Here is a 24575-nt window from a genome sequence, read left to right as displayed (position 1 = left end):
TGATTTGGTTCAATTTGTTCTAAGGCTTTCTGATAAAAAACAACAGAACCATATAACAAATGGAGCTACAGAATGTAGCCATTATTGATATTTAAATTCTTTTTTTTTTCTGTGATTGTAAATTTTTGCTTTTTCTTTTCCTATGTCAGGATATGTATGATGAGTTGATCATGATCATAGGATCACGGCGTAGTGGACTGAACCAAAATCTGGCACTAAAAGGTCAATATGAACAAGCTTTGCAGGATCTGGCTGACCTGACTGAAACTGGGAAAGAAAAGATGGCAGTTGATCAAAAAATGATAGTTGCCTCCAAAGAGGAAATCCAACAGCTTCTTGACAAGCACAAGGTAAATGCAATTCATATGTTTATAATTTACTGAGTTCTCTATTGCTGTCATACAATAAAGTCCTGTTCTGTAATTCTCCTGTTATCCAGTCTAGAAAGAGAGTAGCTGTTTCAATGTGATTAAATGCTGTTTGGAATAATTTTAAAGCTAATGATCATTAAAAAAAGTTTCATTTATTTATGCAAATACTTACCTCAAAAGACTCATATAATAAATGACTCTTGTATAATAAAAGGACTATACAAAAGATAGGCATAATGAAAATAATCAACAAAACCCTGAACCATGGAAAACAGACTACCAAGGCAGCCCCTGTCCATCATCTGCACCAGAAACCTGTCAGAATAAAATGCTTTTGATTGCAAAAAGCAAAGAAGGTGGGGGCTCCACGTACCTCAAGGAGGCAAAATATTCCCTAATTTGGATTGCCACTTCTTTCACCTTACATGAGGTAGAGATTCTTGGCAGCCATTCTTAAGACATGACAGGCTAAGTCTTGGTTTCCAGCCATGTAGGACTGTATAAATTAAAACCAGCACCTTGGATTGGGCCCAGAAACCTATTTCTTTGTTTGTTTGTTTAATACAATTTAGAGGCTACCCAACTCCAAACAACTCTGGGCAACTTACACTTTTTAAAAAATAATAGAGAGATCCAGAAGGCAAATTCTCAAAACACCCTATAGGGACTCAACCACGCTTGGGATAACAGCCAAATTTTCAATGACTTTATGAATGTCCAGGGTAGGAACCCTATGGATCTCTGTTAGCAACCATTGTGGTAACTGAAGGACAGCTGTAATTCCTTAAAATGTAATCATCTGTAGCCAAGCCACTATATTTTGTCCCAGTTGTACCTTCTGGGTTGTTTTAAAGGGTAGCTCCATATAAAGTGAATTGTAGTAGTCTAAGTGCAAGGTGATTAGGGCTTGAGTCATAATGGAATAGATTTCCCAGCTGGAATATATTCCATAAGGAGTAAACAAGTTTTGTTAGTGCAGTAACTAGAGTGTATATTTTAAATAACTATGTTTCAAAATTGTGTTTTAATCTTGGATGTATTTGTATAAACACTGCTATTTTGTCTTGTGATATAGAGGAGTTTAAATGCAAAAACACATTATTTAAAAATGTTAAGGATACTTGTTTCTTATGTGGAGTTGAAACAAAACAAACATTCTGATTCCTAGTATGCTTGTGAGGAAGGAATATAAATTCAACCTTCTCTTAAAGATAAAAGTTTTTTAGGTAAGAAAGATGCATACTCTGAATAAATTCTGCAGCGGAGTCTGTTCCATAAATGTGACACGGACGATTAGGAGGTTAAAATTTTAGATGGTTTGTACTACAGTAGTATATAATCATATTGAAGTGTTGAATACTAATGAATTTATCCAGGTTAATAACAAATAATGATCATATTCTCAGGAATATTTCCAAGGACTAGAGGCACACATGATCCTCACAGAAACACTTTTTAGAAAAATAAGCAGCTTTGCTCTTATGAAGGAAACTCAGATCCATGTAGATCTAATGGCACAAGGCTCTGCAGTGTTAAAACAAGCTCATAAGAAAGGAGTGGAGCTGGAATATATTCTAGAGGTAAGGGGTTTTTTTTCCTTTGTTTTAAATGGGTAAATTTTAACTTGTTTCATTCAGTTTGCCAGTAGCAGTTTCTTAAGAAAAGTTATACAAAAGTTTGTGGATAGGAGAAATTTGTTTCCTGAAAACATCAAATACTTTGAAGTACAAGTTCAAAGTCATTTGAGCTATTCCAAAATCATTTTAAAAATTCATCTTCCATCCCATTTTCATATTAGTTTTTTATTATAAACATATGATTTATTTGGCAAAAAATCTCAAAAATGTGTACCAATTTTTGTATATACTTCTGTAATGTACACATTCTTGTATCCAATTTTCCAAATTTCTTTTTGCAATGAATATTCCCTAATCTTCACATATATCTATATATTTCCCCTAATTTACATATGTTTATCCCTCCCTGTTTTTTCTTTCTGGATGAATATACTTAAAAAATCAGGGAACTGCAAATAAACAAAGGTTGGTAAAGGAAGAGGTGGCACTTTATCCTTTTTTTTTCTGATTACTTCAAGTTAAATATTCATCCTTGCTTAATGTATCAAGAGACAATAAAAGTATAGGATCATCTAGCTCATTATGTTTATTTGAGGGCTATTTAGAATTTCTATGCAAATCTTGCAACAGTCTTCCACCCAAATGAAACCTGAAACTAAAACAGTGATAACCTTTTGAGCTGAACAGCAGTGGTCTAGTTTTCTTTTGTTCTGACGTTTCACCAGCAGATGTGGCTTGTATCTTCAGAGACAGCATGAGCTGCTTTGTGGTGTACCTCTCTTGAAACTTGAAACTGCTCAAGTCAGTTGAGTGTTCCATACTGAACAACCAACTAGCAAAAAAAGAAAAAGTTAAAAAGAGTATTTTGAAACATTTTTGAAACTATAAAATAAATCTCTGTAGGAAACAAAGAATACATGGTTCCGCTCTCATTTTTAAAAAAGGTTAATTTAAAGTATAGGACCACCTCCTTTTACGTCAATAGAAAAGTACCAAAATAAATTTGGGAAAAAAGGGAACCCAAATAGTTAATAGCAGTAATCAGAAAAGTGGGAATACTTGAAATAGTTCCTGTTAAAATGGTCACATTTTGTTCTGAGATAAGACCAAATCATGCTTTTTTGTTCCAATCTCAAAGCAAAACTCACGATGTGTTTTGTTTTGAATTTAGAATGCTCAAGATGGCTGATTCATGGTCAGAACATTTCAAGGTCCCTAGAATACAATAAAATCAGAGGTGCCAGATTTTTGAGGTGACCTATTTCAGTCAGTTCAGTGCTGAGCAGTTTTCTGTTAGAGGTGTATTTGAAAAACACTGAGAAACTACTTGATATGTATATATGATATGTATATATGGTTTACAGACTTGGACGCATCTAGAAGATGATTATCAGGAACTCACACAGCAGCTGGAGGCTGTTGAAACCAGCATTCCTAGTGTTGGTTTGGTAGAGGAATCTGAGGAAAGGCTTACAGACCGGATTGCACTTTATCAGGTAATGGCAGTTGTTTTATCATTTCATTGCTGATGCATTACCAAGCCATAAAGAACATCAATTTCATGTCCTATCTGCATTCCTGCATATTTTGTACATACACACTTTCTAGTGGTGATTTTGCAATTCCCCTTGCCCTCTCCTGGCTGTACTTAAGAACAGAAGAGACTTCTGGATCAGACCAAATGTGTATCTAGCTGAGTTTATAACACAGGGCAGACGTTTCAGAGAGAATACAAGCAGGACATCATGTTAACTATCTTCTTGATTTTGTGCAATTATACTAAAAATCAGAGTAGACATTTATTTGATAAAATGATAAGATGTATGTATGTAATCCAATGTAAATGTATGCATAATTTTCTACCTAATTAGGCATACATGGGAGGGATTGATTCTCTTCAAGCAGTGCATGAGAAGAACAGGTTTATTTTTTTTCTCCCTATGAGATCTGTTATAACCTTGAATATGACTACCAGGAGGCAAGAATGGAGAGGACAACTGTGATCAAACCTACTTTTGTGTGATTTTGTTTCTTGCATTAATTAGATAAATTAGTTAGACATAAATTAAGTAAGTTGCATATATTGCAGGCCCAGAGCTTGGTTAATCTTTTCTGGGAACGAGTACATGGAGAGAAAAGGCTTATCCCTTCTACTCGTAGCAAGACCATACATATAAAAGTACAGAACATTATAAACTGTAGTCAGGAATAGTTCTTGTGCATACCAGTGGAAACTTTCTCCATAAGTATTCAAGCCCCATTTTAGTTACAGTTTGCTACTGATTATCCTAAGGAGAGGAAAGAGAAGCTTCTCTGCCCCAGATGCTGTGTTATAGGTATAGATGATTCTCTCTACACCTATCATTTATTAAGAAAAAAAAATCATGACTGGATGTTATATATTAGAAATAAAGTTCTCTATAGTTGTCCTAGATCTCAATCATTGTTAGACTCATCCTCCAGGAATTTGTTTTTCCTTTGCAAATGCCATCCAAGACAATACCCTGATCATTCTCTGTGGCAACTAATTTCTAAGTTAATTTAGGCTAAAAGTCAACTCATACAATTGCAGCATTAGATGCAAGATGGTATAAGTGTATGGAATGTAGGGATTTGAGTATGCATGTATGGTATGCATGTATATGAGAATGCATGTATTTGAATATGCATGTATGGAAAGATAGGGTGTTTGAGTAAAGGGGGAAAAAAAGAATCCATTAACCATGAACAAGCTCTGATATATATTTCTCTGAATTGCCACCCATACGTATACAAAGAAGAAAATTGAAACAAATTACCAGGCCTGGTGTTTTACTAATAAGTATTATAGTTGTCACCAATACTGTGCAGTTTGAAGCCTCTTATATAGTACTTTTGTGCATTATAAGTGATGTCTTTGGACAATATTTTGAATGCATATTCTTAGGAAAACAATGTCTATACAATAAAGTGTGTAGAAATGTGTAGCATTTCATTACTGTAAAAGTGTTCATTTGTTCTCCCTTAGTGGGAAAGTGCACAGGTGGACTCCATCATTCTCTTCAGCTCAACAAGCACACTTTTGCTCTTCCCCACAGTTACTTTCTTACTTAAGTGAGAGTAACTGGTTTTTACTTCTCTCTAGAAAAAAATTAAAATAAATACAGAGATTTCTTCTGTATTTAATTTGCTTTTGCTTCTAGTCAGAACACACAATTCTTTGGCATAAGCCTTCAAAAATAAACAAGGAGGAATTAAATATCATTCCTTACCTACTCTTCTGTCCTGGACCAAATTGCACATTGCTTCCATCTATTGCACATTATGTCAGAAGAATCAGAGCAAGCCGACTGAGTAGGAAAGATCTAGAACAGCCAGAACAGAACCTGAATTATTCTGGCTGCTTTGAAATTACTTACCATACAATAATCTGCAAAATTCTGAGGTTCTTCTCCAGTTTCCCATCAGAGGGGCTATAATCTGTCCCAATAGGCTCCTACATGTATTCCCTGGGGGAGATGGGCGACATATAAATGTAATAATAAAGTAAAAAATAAATAAAATAAATTCCCTAGTTTGCTTTCCAGGAAGAGTCCCTCTGCAAAGTCAGAAGGGTGCACAAGATAGTAGTACTGATACTTTATAACTAACCCTTATCATTTTGGCTTTGGGGATAATGAATCAACATACGGTTTATTCCAGATATTCCAGATTGAGGTCTGGGATATCAAAATTCATATACCAAAGGGCTCCACTTAACTGCATGGAAACTAAAAGGAGAAAGGGCATTAAATTTAGATGGTCAGAGGTCTTAGACATCATGTTTTTCTTGAGAAAACCATCAGCCATTGAGTTTATGAGGTAACCTAGAAAATCTTCACTGGATAATGCAAATAAAAAGATTTTTCTCCCAGTAGGACTGCAGAAGTGGCTAATTTTGTCATAAATAGCATTGAGATTTTTAATGAAAAGTGATATTCTAATACGTTAAATAAATACATCCCCAACATCCTTAAGATACAAGCCTCATCTGGCCTTTTCTAAATTGGGTGCCCTCACAAGTGGAAAAAAGGCTTATGTTAGAAAGTATACTCACACTCATCTGTCAACTGGTACATCAGTTTTGAAGTTGGGAATACTATACAATCCTGCATTTAAAACTTTCAAGTCAGGATCTCTAAGATTACTCTCATTTAAAATGTAATCTCTCAGTAAATATTTTTCCGTTTTTCACAAGACAGTGATATTCAAACTATCTTACCTATCTTACCTTTATCTCAGAGATGAAGTTCATTTTCCACATTTTCCAAAATACAGAAAATTATTTATTTTATATTTTATTTTGCAATATTTGTAGACCCTCCCAATCCAAACAGATTCTGTTTGGATTGGGAGGGTCTACAAATCTTGCAAAAGTAATCAACAATCATAATAACTCACTTCAGTTATTACATCTCTTTCATATATTTGTCCCCTCCCATGCCAACAGGGAAAACAATATGGGTTCTTACTATAATGGTTGCCTATTACAAATCTTTATTTTTCTTGTATCAATTGTTATTGTAAACAGAATAAATGAACTTTCCCCTTCTCACGCTCTTTTGCTTTTCAGACCTACTTTTTGGACTGTTTTTTTTTTATTTTTAGGTTTTAGATACTGAAGTCTTTTTTTTTTTTTATCCCCATGAACTTTCCTTCTCTTATTTATGGCTTATTTAGGGAAACAGTCTGGTAGGGCTGCATCAGGAGGGGGGGAGGATCAAAAATATATAAAGTGATTTCCTGTTTCTTGGACTGGGATAAGTTGATGAAGTCCATATATAGGGTCTCTCATCAACAAGGAGCATCCTTTATGGTAAGACTGAATGTTCCTTTTTCCTAATGGGTTATAGTAAGAAAAGAAAAATCATTACAATTTTATATTATGTCATATTGTCTTTTGTCATTAAAGCACCTGAAATCTAGTCTTACTGAACACCAACCCAAACTTTACCAAGTCCTGGATGATGGGAAAAGACTACTGTTCTCTGTCACATGTTCAGAATTGGAAACTCAACTGAACCAGCTAGGGGAGCATTGGTTAAATACTACCAACAAAGTTACCAAGGAACTACACAGATTGGAAACTATACTTAAACTCTGGACAAGGTATTGCTAATGAAATGAAAGAAGAATGGGTTTGGATTCTTTATTATTTTGTATTTCATCAATACAGTTACCTGTATGTTTTATTTCTTTGATTTGAAATTCGAGAGAATTCCAGGAAAAGTATGCTAGAGTTCAACCTTCAACCCTAGGTAACTTTTATTGGCATGGAAGGGTTGATTTATTATTACCATGGATTTATATAGTTTTGATTTATTGCTGTGGTTGCTTTATAATTTGACTGCATTGGATATAACTCATCCAAAATGTTTTGAGTTGGGTAGGCTATAAAAACTGTAAAATGACTGACTGACTGATGAATAAATGAATGAATCATAAAGAATTAATTAAGTGTCATTCAAATAGGCCAAAGCAGCCTAAATTAATTATATTTTCCCTCCATCTCCAAAATTTGGCTTGCAGAAGCATTGTTTTACTTTAGAAATATCATATTTCTAAATTGAAGATATTAAGAAACAGTGGAACCCAAGATACAGTAGAAAAAAACTATAAAATACCTTCTTGGGACGGAGAGAATCCAATTCTGTGGTTCATTGTGTAACACTCAGATGACATAGTAAAACAGCTCTTGACTGCCATTTGCTTTTTCAAACAAGAAAGTCACTGTGGTATATAAAATCTGCCTACTCCTACCAAGGGAGAAATTGAAATTGGATGGTATACATGTTTCAGGTGGTTGTTTGTGACTTAGTACATAATTTTACATCAAAATAATCAGTGAAATTTAAATTAATTTCAGTTTCCAAGATAAAATATTTTATCAGGAATATTTTAATTCACAAGAGAGTGAATTCATGAGAGACTACTGAATATCTGTAGCTTAACGTGAAATACGTTTGTCCTTCATCCTCTTTATAGATATCAAAGTGACTCAGCTGAGCTGATTCATTGGCTCCAGTCAGCCATGGACCGTCTGGAATATTGGACCCAGCAATCTATTACAGTCCCTCAAGAACTAGAAATGATTCGAGATCACTTGAATGCATTTTTGGTAGGTATGAATAAAAAATTGAGCCACCTTTATGTTTCATAACGCAATTGTTTAGTAACATAATTGTTTCAGTTGCGGAAAATTTTTTAAAAAGTAACACATTGCTTTCCCATATATTCATAACAGCAGTATCCAGAAGTATTGTATATTTTTTGGCTAAATAATTGTGCATGCATATACTGCAGTGCTGTGCAGTTTTAATTTTCATGAAAATGATCCATTTAAGTTCCATTCATACTCCAAGTTTGTTGCTAAAACTGCTTACATCAACTAGTTACGATAAGTTACAATTATTTCAGGAATTTTCCAAAGAAGTTGATGCAAAGTCATCCCAGAAATCTACTGTTCTGAGCACTGGAAATCATCTTCTCCGGCTGAAGAAAGTGGATACTGCATCTTTGAGGGCTGGACTATCACAAATTGACAATCAGTGGACAGAACTGCTCATACAGATTCCAGTAGTGCAGGAAAAACTGCACCAGGTAGGGCAAATTCTTGTCATTATATATGATTTCATTTAACGTACAGGTGGATATGTATTAGTATTGTTTCTGTCAGTCTTCCAGACAGGCATTGCCTATAAATTTCTTCTTTTCAGAAACTCAACCCTGCATTTAGGAATTAGATAACTGCAAAAGCTTCACAGACTTGACACAGCTAGATAAGTTGTTTTATTGTAGATAAAAAATAGTCATATATATTCAAAGGTCTGCATACTGAACTACTGAGGAATAAAGCTCTATACATTTGTCAGCCTTAACATTTAAATGTCTTGCAATTTCCACCTGCTTTTTTGAATTAAGAGATTTGGGGACATCTGTGCCATGCTTATATAGCAATACTCTTTGGGATAAGGTATGCTATTTACACAGTCTGCTATGCTGATGTGTCTTTATACTTCAGTTACGCCTTGCTTCTCAACCATGGTTCCATCCACATGACTGGGGCAGTAGTTTCAATGTTTCTATAGTGGCTACCAAGACTGTGCAAAGCTTTCCAAACAAATCCTTTGCAGAGTGTTAGTATGAGCAAAGTCCCTTTCCTTGAAGCATAACAACAACGATCGCCTTCACAAAACTCATGCAACTACCTCAAAGGCTATACTCAGTTGTATATGTGTACAGCACATGTCCCTGCACAGTTAATATTTCCACATTGGGACTGCCAGTAAAACAAAGCAGTTCTGCATGCACACAAAGGCAGTCAGCTGAAGACAGATTTTGAAGCAGATCTGTGAAGCTTGCGGATGTGACTGCTTTAAATTTTCCAGAGGAGATGCTTCACTTATACTAATATTCTTCGCCAAGCACATTTTTTCCAATTCCAGTGCTTTGCAATGCTCAGAGTTAGCAGTGATCCAGTGATTCTTTCACTCAAGGAAGACGCAAGAGGCTACATGCCTGTGGGTTTTGACAAGAGCTTTTGTGACGATAAAGGCTAATGATACACAGTACAGCTGTTCTAAAATTAGTGCTTACAGTGCAGTAGTATTTGACTATATTGGCACTAATTTTCTGTGATAATTAGAATATGCTAGCACTGGAATGGAGATAATTAGTTGGCAAGGAGGTAATTGATTAAGCAGCAGTACTATAATAAACATATGATGGGGTATAGGGGAGTTCATTAATAAGTTTTCAAATTCACTTCTGCAGAAGCTGAGACATATTTTTCTAACTTTCAAGGATTCTATTTATGGAAGTTAAGAACACAGTGTTGGGCTATAATATATGGAAGCGGATGCCACATCCTTTTACTAACACATAGATTGAACTGAGTAAATAATATAATCTAAACAATTTAATTCTAGGTTATTTACTTTGAATTAAATTACTGTACATTGATATCATTTATTTCTGAATACACACACACACACACACACATATAAAAATAGTGCAATTGTTGCATTGAAAGACAAAGTATCATCCAAGTCCTGGCAGTTATAGGCAGAAAGCATATTCAAATTTGCAAAATAGAGAATAGTAATCTTTGTAAATCTATCAGGAAGCATATCTTTTCCTTCTTTTTTGGTGTGCTGAGTATTTTTAAATTAGAAAAGTTGGTTTCATATCTGAATATACAGTATGTGCTCCATCATAATATATACACAGTGATATAATTATAAATGAAGCATGTAATGGATCTTGGTTTTCATTTGACTAACTTTTTTGCAGCTACAAATGGATAAGCTTCCTTCTCGCCATGCCATCACAGAAGTCATGAGTTGGATTACTTTGATGGAAAATGCTATTTCGAAGGATGAGGAAAGCATAAAAAATATAGTAGGACACAAAGTTATCCAGGATTACCTCCAGAAATATAAGGTATTTAACTGAGAATAGTTAGAAAATCAGTTTACAGTGATATCTCCTATTTAAGTGCATTGGATCTGGTATTAGACAAGTAGATTAACTTAATCACTGAAGCTGCATTTGGAGGTTGTAATATCCCATTGTTGGACTTTTGCCTGTACAAGTAACATTCCTTAACATAAGTGGAAATGCTTCAGCAGTTATTCTCCTCTCTCTGGGTCGGTTCCAGTTGGTTTTGGTAGTGGGGAAGAGATCAAGCCTGAGGAACTTCTTTTGTGGGATCCTCAGAGCACTGTACCCTCTCCGCTCCTTTTTAACTTCAGTATGAGGGCATTGGGGGAGGTCATATAGGAGCAAAGGGTCAGATATAATCAAAATGGTGATGATAACCAGTTATACATGTTGAGCCAGGGCTGAGCAGACATTGATGTTGAGTTCCATCTTCATGCCTGGAACCTGGGAGGAACAAGCTCAGGCATAGTCTTAGCAAGACCAAGTAGCTATGGATACAAGAACTTTCTGTTTCCATAGATTTTCAACATTCATTTTTGATAGGAATGTATTATGCCAGGCATAATTTGGGGTCCTCCTAGGCTGTCAGCTTGTGCTTGATGAGTAAGTGATAACCATAGTAAGGAGGGCTTTTGCACAGGTAGTACATCTAGTGTACCAATCCAGTCACTCATGCCTTAGGCACTCCTTAGGCATTATTGCAGCATGCTGTACATGGAGCTTCCTGAGATCACTTGAAACTTCAATTGAACTGCAGTAGCACAGGTAGTTTTGCCCATGTGACACCTCTGTGTCATGAGTTGCACTAGTTACTGATTGGCTTCTGCAATTCAAGGTGCTGAATGACATCTATAAAGCCCTTCATGATTTGGGGCTTGGATACTTATAGGACCATCTCTTCCTGCTTGTTTCTGCCCTGTGGGAATATCAAGCAGACTTGGCACATTTTAAGTCTGATCATCAGAATAATGCCATCTTGTGGGATTCCAGGCACATGACTTCTTTGTGACTGCCCCTACCCCCTTCAAAGTCCATATGAACCCATATGGCTCCTGTCACCTGTTAGGAAAGCCATCGTGGCCTGGCATTGGCCTTGGGACAGGATGATTTGTGATCCCACTTGTGTATGTTTATTTGTACTTCTGTAAGAGAGGCTGTGTCTACCTTACTAAGTGCTCGAGGCAATTGAAGTTGTATCCCTTTCTGCCATTTGCAGTATTTGTGTATAATTACATTGGTGCAAGGTACTATTCCTACAACTTTAAAATGAACTGCACTTCAGACAACCACATGTTTTATTGTCACAGTTTTTTTACAACTAGTTTTGCAGAGAAGGGAATTTGGGTATAAATATTCAGCTTGCATAAGCAGACTTCTTCCTCTACAAGATTATTTCCTGAACTATCTCTTTTCAAAGAAATGTTGTGAGAGACAACAGAGCTGTTTCCTGCCACTTATCATCAGATAAGCACCATACTACCGAAAATGGAGAAGGTCATCTACAATTTTTCCCTTCCTCCTTGATGAACAGTCACAAAGTAAAAGTACAGCATACTGTTCAACATAACAACTGAAGTCTTGGCAAAGCTTGATGTAACAGTGTTAAGTTCAAAAGCATTAAGTGCTAGGATAATGATACATATTATTTGAGAGTTTCTTTTCTGTCTGTTTTTCACCAGGGCTTTAAGATTGATGTAAGCTGTAAGCAGTTAACTGTGGACTTCGTTAACCAGTCAGTACTACAGATTAGTAGTCAGGATGTGGAAAGTAAACGTAGCGACAAGACGGATTTTGCCGAACAACTTGGAATGATGAATAGGCGTTGGCAAATTTTGCAGAGTCTGATAACAGAAAAGGTAATGAGAGAAACTTGATAGTGTGAACATAGCAAGATATGGTCTGATGGCAAGAAAAATTGAAAAAAAAGATGGATATGAAGTTGTACTCTGAAGGAAGAATTAAGACACTCTGTGCCTTCCACAGATAGTAATCTGTATTCTACCAACTGCAATATGGGCAAATTTGTTCTGGTGAAATCAGATACTATCCATCAACAAAGGCAAATTAATGCAGTCTTACATACTGTATACCTATCTTTATAGAAGAAGGCAATGACATGCCACCTGTATAATGTTGCCAGAAAAACTGCTAGGGTTCAGTTGCTAGAAGTTGAACTTCATTCCAGGACATATTTATCTTTTTAAATTTACTTTATAACACTGTTTAATTTAGTAAATGGTATCATCTTTGAAAGCAATAGGTATTATGTAAAACCAATACTTTTCGCTGCCTAGTTATTCTATATCCTTATTTGCCATGTTTTAGTTTTTCCTTTATCACTGTGTTCTTAGCATCTCTTTTAGTTAGAAAATTGTTTCTGATGTTGGTTTTTATAACTTTTAATTGTATTTATGTTTTTAGTGTGTTGTAAGCCGCACAGAGTCCCCCATTGTGGGGGGAGGGGCGGGGACAAGTTAAATAAATATAAATAAATAAATAAATAAAAAATATATTGAACATTCACTTCCTGTTTTTCATAACAAACCTTCTGCTGAGACATAACAAGGTGAGTTGATGGCAAGGTTGATTCAAACTATGGTATAGAAACTTGACTTGTTTTAAGAAACCAGACTAAGAATTTAGTCTCAGCATCATACTCAACTGCATAAAGCAGTAAAGTAAAATCTTCTAATCTTCACATGGCTATGGTAGAGGAGGAGAGGGAAGTTCCTAGTTCCAAGAAGAAATTGTGTTCAATTTAATCATTCCAATTATATCAGTCATTCCAGTGAGTTTGATTGATTGCTTTTGCTGGACTGGAACTTTAACATGTGCAGCAGGTTTTGAGTCACTTTGAAATTCATGACAAACTACATTGTAAGAAAACATGGATCAATACCGATGTACTTTTTCCAGTGAAACTGTTCCTTTATTTAACTTTATGACTGAGCTTAATTAAGAAATATTGATGTGTATATATATTTCAGATTCAGTTGTTGGAAGGTTTCCTTGAATCCTGGACAGAATATGAAAATAATATTCAGAGCCTAAAAACCTGGTTTGAAACTCAAGAGACAAAACTGAAGGAACGACAGAGAATTGGAGATCAAGCTTCAGTTCAAAATGCCCTGAAAGACTGTCAGGTAGCAATGATTTTGCCATCCATTATGACCCAAATCTGTCTTACTATTTCATTGAAAAGAAGAGCAGTCTTGGACTTCAAAACTAGAATGCTAGTTATTATCAGTGTAATATATATCTAGATAGATGTAAATCTCATTTAGTTGAATAACAGTAATATTACTTATCTTATTAGTAAGGTAATAATAGCATCGATCACACTTATATCATAATAAACAATATATGACTATTCCCAATTGGGTAGAACCTTTTACTTATTGGTAAATGAATTGGTAAAAGGGTTGGGGATTATTAAAGGGCTTTGGCGAGGATGGTTGGTGCCCCTTTTCTTCCTTTTCTTTGTTCCTATCTGGGTTTGTTTTCTCTACCATCTTTGTTCCTTTGTTTTGTGTTGTTTTTGTGTTTATTGTATTGTTCCTTATTTTTAAATATGTTTAACAATTTGTAAACCACCCAGAGCCACTGGAGTCAGGTGGCATATGAATTTAATCTGTTGTGGTTGGTCATACAGTCAACCAGATGTTTAGACTGGATTTGGCATTTATCCACCTTCCCAAGGACTCCCTTGAGTCCTTCCCAAGGACCTGGGATAGGCAGATGTTGTTGTTTGATGGTGTTAAAGGTATTGTCACAGGATGTAAGCTGTTCCAAGTAAAGCTTCCTTTTGCAATTGACTGTTCGTGATTTTATCAATGCCAATGGTCTTCAAGTGGTACTCCAGATGTTTTGGGATTGCACCCAAGGCACCTGTTACCATTGGTACTATCTTTGTTTTCTTTTGCCATAGTCATTCTGTTTGTATTTGCAGGTTTAGTATATCACAATTGTGTTTCTCCCATTAAACTAGTGAAACATACTTTTAAGTACACACATGCTGTATAATATGGCACTGTAAAATGAACTACATAAGTGATACATTGATAGTGATGATAACTATTCTTTACTTTTAAATAAACTACAACATTTATCATAGGTATTTAATATTGATAGTGAAGTCTATTCTTTGTGGTACTGAATATGATAACCCTAATCATGAGTTATTAGTAATTTGTGATTTTACAAAACCCTTATGCAGTTACAACATGATGACCATTTTTATTTCTTTCAGGAACTTGAAGACCAAATAAAAGCAAAAGAAATGGAACTTGAAAAAGTAGAACAGACTGGTCTTTCCTTAATACAAGATAAAAAAGATGAAGTGTGTGTTGCTGTTATGGATACCCTTCAGAAGCTAAATAATTCTTGGGCAAATTTGGACCACATGGTAAGCAAGAAGGAATGCAAGAAAAAAATATCCTCCATAAATTGGGGGATTTCAAACCACTGATTTCAAGAAAGAAGCCACACAGATTCTGAATGACAGGAGTAAAAATCACTTGCAGTAAAGAGCTGTGCCTCCATGTCCCTCTCTTCCCAACCCAGTCCAAATACTGAAGATGATTCAATAGTTAGAAATGCAGAATTACTGATAAATTAATAAAACCCAGATGCTGTGCATTCATATAAAATAATTATACACTAGATACCTGAAATACTTCCACTAACATATTTGTTTCTACTAATCATTGATTATGTGCTATCACATCATTTTCGACTCCTAGTTACCACAAAGATAGATTTTCTCCGTGACAATCTATCCCTATCGTGTTCTTTCATGTCTCTAAATGATGCACTAATCATTTACTATTAACTACATTTTTTCTGCATTCAGATGACATAGAAAACTTCCCTTGAACTAAAATAGAAGTGAAAACTTCTTTACAGTTCAAGAAAAGAAGGAATGAACCTATCAAGAGCCTAGATCTGTGGCTTATGTTTCATATCTGAATTACAATAGAAGAGAATATATGTAACTCAGGGTTGAAATGTGGGCTTGGTTTTTTGCTTGCAGATGTTTCATTACCAACCAGCACACAGATAAGCAGGGGTTAATACCAGACAAATAATCAAGCAGAAAACAATACCCTAATCAGGGAACTACCCCCACCAACACTGGCAGGGCAAGCTACAGTATATAAACAGGCAGCAAACCCCACACTCACTCACACTGATGATGTTACCTAGTTGAGTAATGAAACATCTGCAAGCAAACAACCAAGCTCAGAGAGCACCAAGGACTCCCTATAGCTGAATTAGTCCAAAATACGTATTAAATGTTGATACACTGCATATTCATGAAGCTGATAGATATTTTTAAATGTTAATATTAGTTTATGTTTAGAGGTACATGATATCCCTAAACATAAATGAATAAGACTTGCTTATTTAAGAGTAATTGCTAACCTTGCAAACAATGATGGTTTATATATTTGAATTGTTATTAATAAAGAACAATTATAGAATACATATCATAGTTCTGAATTAAAGATAACCCCAAAATTAAATTTAGCAAAAACAAAGGCAACCCTCCAAAAGGAAGATTATACACAAAAAATTATAAACACATGCAAAAATCTTGTACACCTCCCAGATTTCCTGTTATCACTCAGTTTTCCAACTCAGTTGTATATTTATACATAGGCAACAGGTTCCACAATAAAAAAGGTCATGGCTAGAATAAATTAATGAATTAATTGATACCCCATCTCTTTATATATCTACCAACTATGCACATATACACCTAATCACACAAAAGACATTGCAGAAATTTGGGTCCTACAAGCAGTACCTTATGCATGCTTATTCTATGGTCGATAAGGTATGCTTTATAAGTCTAGTTCTGTTCTGTTGGTATATCAGCCTTATTCTGTCCTCAGTTCTCTCCATCTCTCCTAACTGGATGTTCTGATTTTCCAGAGTCCTCATTCATGAGTCTTTAGGTAGATGAGGCTGTTGATTACAGATGTGTATTCCCTGCACAGAGAGAGTAACAAGAAGAAGTCAAGATTAGCATGTTTATTACCATCTTGCTTGAAGTGATGGTCTTTCCTCTCCTTCTTCCCTGTTGCCATTTCAGCCATTTGCTTTCAATATTTGTATCTTCCTCCCATTTGCTTCTTTTCCTTTATTGCTGTTTTCTAAGCAAATGTAAGAAAATATTGTCCCCTATTCACATCTCCATCTCTCTCTCTCTCTCTCTCTCCCTCCCTCCCTCCCTCTCTCTCTCTCTCGGACAAAACATCGTCCTTTTAGGTGAAAATGTTGGTTTGATTATCCTCAGCAAGTACTATAAGCAGTTGTACATAGCTTCTAAATAAGAATTAGGGCAGGGGGGAGTTTCTTTTAGAAAATCACTGCAATTGTTACTACATTCTTATCTAAATAGTGATGTTTTGTTCAAAAAAAATCTACTATAGACAAAATATACTGTAATAAAATATGACAATTACTTTTTTAAATTCAAAATGATTTCAGTAAATACAATGATGCTTTTAATATTTATTATAGTTCTTGTTTCATTTTGGCCAGGTAGGTCAGCTGAAAACACTGTTACAATCTGTCCTTCATCAGTGGAGCATTTACAAAGCATCTTATGAAGAACTTAATAGCTACATAATGGAAGCAAGATATTCTCTATCTCGCTTTCATCTTCTTACTGGCTCTTTGGAAGCAGTGAAAGTCCAAGTAGATAACCTTCAGGTAAGCCATAAGAGCAAATGCATTTATTATGTTAAGCAAGGTCACAGAATTTTTCCAGAATGTCGAGAAAATAGCCAATTGTCACTTTAAATATAGCTGTGAAATAAACTTAAAATAAGTCCAAGGCAACTCATACCAGTCTTTATTTAATGATGCTTCAGGATTTCATCACTTCTTTGCTACCATCATTTTAGTGCTTGCTATAATAATTACCTGCCAATTGTGATTTTGAAAATGAGATTTTTAAAAATTGCTATCTGTTACAATTTTAATAAATTGCACATTTATTTTCGCTTGAATCTTATTTTTCTTTGTTTAGAATTTGCTGGATGAATTGCAAAAGCAAGACCATCGCTTACAAAAATTTGGGTCAGTGACCAATACGCTATTGAAAGAATGCCATCCACCAGTTACAGAAGCACTTAATAATACCTTGAAAGAAATGAACTTAAGGTATGAAATTGCTGCTTATTTTTTTAAAAAGTAAAATCTACAAGTTGTATCTACCAGCAGACTGGAAATCTAGTGTGATGCAGATTTCCCTTGCCAGATTCTCCAAATATGTAGTGATGAATTGAGAAAGCAGATTTTTTAAAAAAGACTGGAAGCCTTATATGGACTTTTTATTGATTTATATTTTATAAGTCAAATTTATATGCTGCCCATCTCACTATCAGTGACTGTAGATAGTTCACAAATAAAAAATATAAAAACATTTAAAAACTACAAAATGCATTAAAAGACTGCATACAAAGTTTTTGTTGAAAGAAGAAAAGACTAAATTGATGATTTATGGATTTGGGGATTAAAAAGGGTTCAAGAGAAAGGGGGAAAATTAAGATGGCAATTACTCGATGGAAAGAAAGACAGAAGTCATAGTTCTGTTTTCTTTCCTTTTTTCACTTCTTTTTCTTATTTTCTATCTTCTATCTATTTTTCCTTTTTTCCTTTTTATTTATTTATTTATTTTAAATAATTTTTTATACTTTTATTGTATTGAAAAATTATAATAAAAATATTTTTTAAAAAGGGAGAAAGCAAATTTTGGAGTTACAAATCCCATTCCTTGAGCTGAAATCTGTTTTTGTGAATATATACAGGTAGTCCTCGGCTTACGTCCCTTCATTCAGTGACTGTTCAAAGTTAGGGCAGTGTGGGAAAAATGGATATACGACCAGTCCTCTAAGTTTTAGCCATCACAGCACTCCCCGTGGTCACATGATCACAATCTGGGCATTCGGGTGCCTGGCTTGCAATTATGAAATTGTAAGGAGCTACTGTCATGTGATTGCCATTTGCAATCTTCCCTGCCAGCTTCCCACAAGCAAAGTCAATGGGGAAGCCATCAAGAAAGGTTGCAAGTCATTCTGGTAAGTCGCTCCCACTTTTTTTCCCGCCTGCAGCCTACCCCAGCCTCCCATACTCATGCGCAGCTTGTGCTGGCCCTCCCACGGCACCTCCTCGCTCCTTAAGGGACGCCCACCCCTTCCTGCTTAACAATCCACACATCTTGGGGTTGATGGCAACCTGGACTGCCCGGGATTGCTGTCACTAATATGGTCATGTGACATCACTTTTTATGGTACAGCATCACTTAGCAAAGGCAATCCTGGTTCCAATTGCTGTTGTAACCCAAGGACTACCTGTACCTTATAGTGGAAATTTCTCTTTAATTTGGTCTAATTATATTCTTTGAATCACTATAAGATATGCAAGAGAAATTTATTATTTATTTAAATTTGTTACTGTATGAGATTTCTCATAGAAGAATAATTTAAGTCCAGAGATTTGTTTAGTTTTGTTTTGCTCAGTGAAACATAGTTCCATATATAGCTTGAAGTAGTAAAATCTAGAATTGTATAACTATACTCTATTAACTCATTTGCTTATTATTTCCAAATATGTTTTTAATGTTTCTTTAACATCTCCAGCTCTAAATGCCTTTTTATTTGTGTTTCCTTTCTTTATTTTGGAATCCCCCTCAATCAACCACACAGCCAAATCTACCTGCATTTTCGTTTCAGATAACATTGTAATAATAAAGATTCTTATAACATGCCCTTGGTGTGTTTTTGCTCTTCCAGAAACAGTATAATAATAAAAATAGTTAAATTTGTCAGAGCAGGTAGCAGTATCTAACCAACCTTGGCTGATCCCATAAAACACCAAGTAGAATTAGACCTCATTGTTATTGGACAGAAAATTACCAGAAAGAGTAATTCAGCTTCAGCAATTTCTGGTTTGTCTTCCAACTTCTTTAACTCTTTCTTCTGAATTGTCTTAACTGAAGACAACTTATGGTGTCCTGTCTGCAAATGTTTAATTTCTTTATCCTGCTATTTTTTAAATTAAGTATTACTAAAATCTTATATTCCTACAAAGTATAGTGAACTATCTTTGTACATGGTATCTGTTGCATGGATGTTTTATGCTTCTTACTGGAAAGTACAGATAGTCCCCTCTAATTAAGTTGTGGGAGTACACCTCAATATCCAAAATAAATTCATGTTTTAAAAGTAGATCTGACACAGAATTTAATTCAATTTGGAAATCACTTTTAGATTATGATTCCATATAAGGGGTTGTACCACATCCAAAATTTGGATTTCTCTTAACATAAAAACCTAACATTTTAACTTCAGTCATCTGTTAAATAAAGAGGGATCTTTCACAATTTAAACAAAAATTACTGTAATTATTTATCTTGATGATTTATAATGTACTGATTATTGCCGTTGATATTTATGTATTATTTTGGATTTTAACACTTTTTAAAGTGCTTAACATATTCAGTTATGTAAAACTAAATGAAATATTGAAAATTCTTATCTAACAAAGTTAGTTTTATTTAACTCTATGATGCTTGTAAATTCCTTGTTTATTTACTTTGTCTTTTATATATATTTTTGCCTCTTTAATTTATCTTGTTTTTATTTTATTTCCCCTTTCTCAAAAATGTTTAATAAAAATATAATTTTTAAAAAGGAAGGTTAGGCTGAGAAGTAAAAAAAGAAAAGAAAAAGAAAGAAAGAACAAATGTCCAAGATGTGTCCATATAGTCAGTCATCAGGAGTCAAGAATCCCTCAAGGAGCCTTTATTTTGTTGTACATTGTAACTATTATTGTATTAAATAATCAGTTTGTCTTCTTGATGCTTATGTTGTTAGAATCAGCTATATTCAAAGGTTTTTCCTCATCTCCTAACCATTTTTTTGGAGGATGGTGATATCTGTCTTTTCCACTGAAATCTGTTTCTTTTATTTGCCAGATGGAATAATCTTCTAGAAGAAATTGCAGAGCATTTGCATTCCAGTAAAGGTCTACTTCAGCTCTGGCAGAAGTATAAAAACTATTACATGCAGTGCTCTTCCACTGTCCAGCAGTATGAGGATCGAACAAATGAACTTTTGAAGGCTGAACTCAACAAGGACACTGCTGATGATGAAGTCACTGCTTGGATTCATGACTGCAATGTAAGTTTAATAAACTTGCGATGTAAACTGTTGTTCTGTATAATACAGACATAGTAAGAAGCCAGCAAACAAATAAGTATAGTAAACTAGTACAGATTATTAAAAACTAGGAAGAGCCTGATCTAAGTGATAGTGGAAAGAAAATTTCCATCTCCTCCTCTATTACCTGTCTCCCAAATCCTCAGCCTGCCACACCATTACAACTTGCAAAGCAAGTATATCTGCTTTTCCATACCTTTGCTAAGTATCACATTATTAAATTTTTCTCCAGGCCATAAGAAATAAAGGAGATGCATGTGAGTTGAACAGAAAATACCGTGAACCCACTTAATTTGGGGGGTGATAAGCATGCCATTCCATCTCCAGAATCTTGGAATCTGTGGCATTGTTCTGCTACTTGGTACTATCTAAGTCATCCAGTGACCAGCTGAACAATTTTGCCTCTTCAGGAACATTATTCATAAGTGTATTTTATTAGATTTTCATCCTTTGGTTTGGTTTGGTTTGGTTTGGTTTGGTTTGGTTTGGTTTGGTTTGGTTTGGTTTGGTTTGAGAGAAAGAGATTAAAGCAGCATATCTTGAAGGGGGAGTTAATCTCTCCTCATGTGATTATCAGAACACTAGTTCTGTTAGATAGATTGGGTGGAAATAGAGACTGTCCTAAATTCATTCAGGGAGCTCTACAGTTGAGTATGTATGTGAATCTGGGTCTCTCCAGTGGAAACTCGAGTCTCTAGCACTAACTACTACATTGCACACTATATCTTACCTTTATACTCTAGAATATAACACTGTTGCAATTGTTTGTATCACATCACAAAAGTGAATTAAATCCTATCAGCTTTTTGTAAGAACTGGGCATAGTCATGCCGAATGACATACATAAGTATACATGCATTGTGCCAAGTGCACATGTTCAAGCATGCGCAGAGTGACTGGTATATATTCAGGCCCCCATATCGTTCAGTAGAATGGACTTCAGCATTGCAGTTGTCTTCTTCAGTTTTTCATTTGCTGTGATTTCTACAGGATCTACTTAAAGGCATGAAGACAATGCAAGATTCTCTATCTGTTCTGCATGAACTAGGGGAACAGCTGAGGCAGCAGGTGGATTCTTCTGCAGCGGCAGCTATCCAGTCTGGTCAGCTCTTATTAAATCAGAACTTAGCTTCTTTAGAACAGGGACTCAACAGGCAACAGTCGATATTACAGGTAGGAAAACTTTCCTTGACATGTCAGGGAAAGTAGTTTCTTCTTCTACCTTCAACTATTCACCTGGCTATAATGTATGTGCTGTCAGAGTATCATGCTTAGGACATCATAACACAAACAATCACTATGGGAAAAAAATCAGCTCCCCTAAAAAGAAAGTTTTTATTCAGACACTTACAGTACTTGAGAACTACTGTACTATACAGATTGATAGTTTGAAAGATTTCTTCAGATAGTATTTCTTTATGTTCCTATTTGAACACAAAATTGTTAGATTTTAAATCTTAGCATGTCTTTTTTTTTTTTAAACTGAAATAACCAACCTATGAATGAATGTCTACATGGCAACAGAGCTTTAGGGTATAACTTGAATTATGACCTCAAAAAGCATATCGTGCAGCATTGCTTATAATTATGCTGGCTTCATATCATTCAAACACCACTTCTTCTACTTTAGAAATATCATGTTCCCCTTTCGTATTGCTATCCAATCATCCTAGTGTGAGAAAAGTTACCTATATTAATGAGACTTCCCTCTTTTAAAAATCTAAGGCAGGAGTTCAAGATTACCAGACCTTTAATAAGAGTCTGGGAGGGTTGGAGGAGTGGACAGCGCAAGCTGAAGAAGTGCTGAAAATGCAAGACCCAAGCCATTCATCTGACTCATCCGTCATTCGGAATAGAATGGAAGAGCTTAAAGTGAGTTTAAAAAAATGCTTGTTTACTTTCAAAATTTATTGTATTTATTGTTATTGTTTACTTATTTATTTATAAATTTACAGTCAAAGACCAACTTGAAAAGAAAAAGGGAACTGTGTATTTGTGAATAATCAAGTGAATTAAAAGAATGAATGAGATCAGGTAAAATAGGTTCATATCAAATAGGATAGAGTAAAGTATTCTTACGTATGTATATGATTAATAATACCGAGACAGTAAATAGCATTGGATAGTATCTTTTTAGTCCCCCAAACAACCAGGCACTCCAGGCCTAAACAGGTTTAAAGCTATGATAGCAATTGCAAGAGAACAAAATTCAGCAACTTTCTTAGAAAGTGTGGTGGAGGTGTCTGCTAATAAGAAGCATGCGGTCTTGGACTCAAGCCAGCCTGTGCACTGGGCAGGAAGAGGGTTCAGCAAATCCTGAATGCCAATCCTGATAAAATAGACAGTGCAGCAGAATGTGAGCTACTGACTCAGTGGCTACTTCAGAGCATATGCAATGGCAATCTAAGTAGGGAATATTATTAAACTGCCACCCTGCAAGCTTTGATGGTAATTCATTAAATCTTGCTAGTATGAATGCCTTTCTCTATAAGGGGGAAAGTATCTTTAAAATAGTTGGGAATAGCAAAAGGGCTGAGGTAAAAATTATCTAAAACATAATTTAGGACTTCGGATCTGTCAGTTTGTAAATCAAGATCTAAAATGCATTGTTTTATCTCAGAAATAGCTTGCTCCAGACCCATCACTGTTAGTGCTTGGGTTGAGAGGCCATAAAAGAGATCTCATTTGCTATGGTTTTCTTCCAAGGAGAGCTGAATTTTTTTAACAAGAACAAGTTGGACTAAAGAACTGTTCCCCAAGTTTAATTTCAGTCAGTATCACAGGTAGGGAATTTGAATATGAGTTCTGGGAGGAGTTCAAGTCTCCATGAAGCATTAGGGATGAATTGGAGTCATGGAGAACAATTCTGATAAATCTGGGATGTCATATCTTTATGAGGACAGAATTGCAGAGTAAAAAATACAGATTAGCTTAGCACTAAACAGTTTAATTGCCACAGGGAGGGAATTGTTGCCTTTAGGCTAACAATTATTATTGCTTTTGAGGCCTTTTGTACATGAGATGAGGCTTTGCCAATTGGTTGCCTCAGAGTAGAGAGTGAGTAAGAGGTGACACCTAGATATTTAAAGTGCTTCTTTCACTGTAGTTGTTCCACTAATTTGCCATTTAAAATGGCAGTTGCGACATCTTTTAGAGAATAGGATGTCAGGCCTAACCCGAGGAACTCCAGGAAAGTATGCAAATTCTGTTCAGCAACGTTTATTAGCTACAACCTCTATCAAGAATCTTCCCAGACTGAAACTCTGTTCCCACAATAGCTATGAAAACAGAGTGAATTCCTCAGGGAGGTGCCAACCTCATCCTCTTATCTCTTCCTCGCCCTTCTGGTGACGAAAGAGGATGCTTGCCTCCCTGAGTGTGGCCTTCATAATTCCATTCCATCACATAGGAATCACCACCTTTGTTTCTGAATAATTTATTGTAAGTTTTCACAGTGACAGAAGCTAGCCAATGCATGGAGGCTTTTCTGAAGTCCTAGTTAAGGCAGGGAAAGAATAGCAGTATGATAATACATGGGTGGGCCTATGTGCCAGCTATAGGGGTGAAATACTTTATTTAATAGACGCTGAACAATACAATTAACGTAGAAGTAGTATTGGGGCAAGAATTACAAACATGTTTAACTCCTTTTGTGATGGAGATCTGATCAGTAAGAGCTCCACTAGCATTGCATTTAACTTGTATGTAAGTATTCTCATAGAATAACAGGCTCTGTCACATTCAGTGGTGCTCTGTTGGCCACTGCTGATTTCCTGGGCAGCCTTTCACCCAGGTGTATACAATGCTGATTTCAGGTCCATGAAGCATATCAGCCATATTAACCTTTTTTTTCCCAGCAAGTAAGCATGAAGTTGAAGCCTTATTAGCACAGTTAGAGCCCAAAACTTTTTCTCGAGATGTATTCCAAGCAATAG

General features: G+C 35.3%; 1 protein-coding gene across 1 annotated transcript in view; it reads left to right on the top strand.

The window, feature by feature from the left end:
* The window catches only part of SYNE1 (spectrin repeat containing nuclear envelope protein 1), a 246712-nt gene that overhangs the window by 150977 nt on the left and 71160 nt on the right, over positions 1-24575 (top strand). The window contains exons 95-109 of the mRNA XM_088142170.1: positions 150-350; positions 1778-1951; positions 3313-3444; positions 6879-7075; positions 7952-8084; positions 8384-8566; positions 10259-10408; positions 12088-12264; positions 13396-13551; positions 14658-14813; positions 16958-17128; positions 17448-17581; positions 20397-20601; positions 21631-21813; positions 22366-22512. Coding sequence (XP_087998296.1) covers positions 150-350; positions 1778-1951; positions 3313-3444; positions 6879-7075; positions 7952-8084; positions 8384-8566; positions 10259-10408; positions 12088-12264; positions 13396-13551; positions 14658-14813; positions 16958-17128; positions 17448-17581; positions 20397-20601; positions 21631-21813; positions 22366-22512 — 2499 coding nt within the window. The remainder of the gene's footprint in view (positions 1-149; positions 351-1777; positions 1952-3312; positions 3445-6878; positions 7076-7951; positions 8085-8383; positions 8567-10258; positions 10409-12087; positions 12265-13395; positions 13552-14657; positions 14814-16957; positions 17129-17447; positions 17582-20396; positions 20602-21630; positions 21814-22365; positions 22513-24575) is intronic.

Source organism: Python bivittatus, unplaced genomic scaffold, assembly GCF_059951505.1.
Source record: "Python bivittatus isolate LINGU-HERP-01145 unplaced genomic scaffold, Pbiv_v1 ctg000020_np1212, whole genome shotgun sequence".
NCBI lineage: Eukaryota > Metazoa > Chordata > Lepidosauria > Squamata > Pythonidae > Python > Python bivittatus.
Note: the sequence above shows the minus strand (reverse complement) of the source record. Positions and strands in the feature narration are given on the sequence as shown.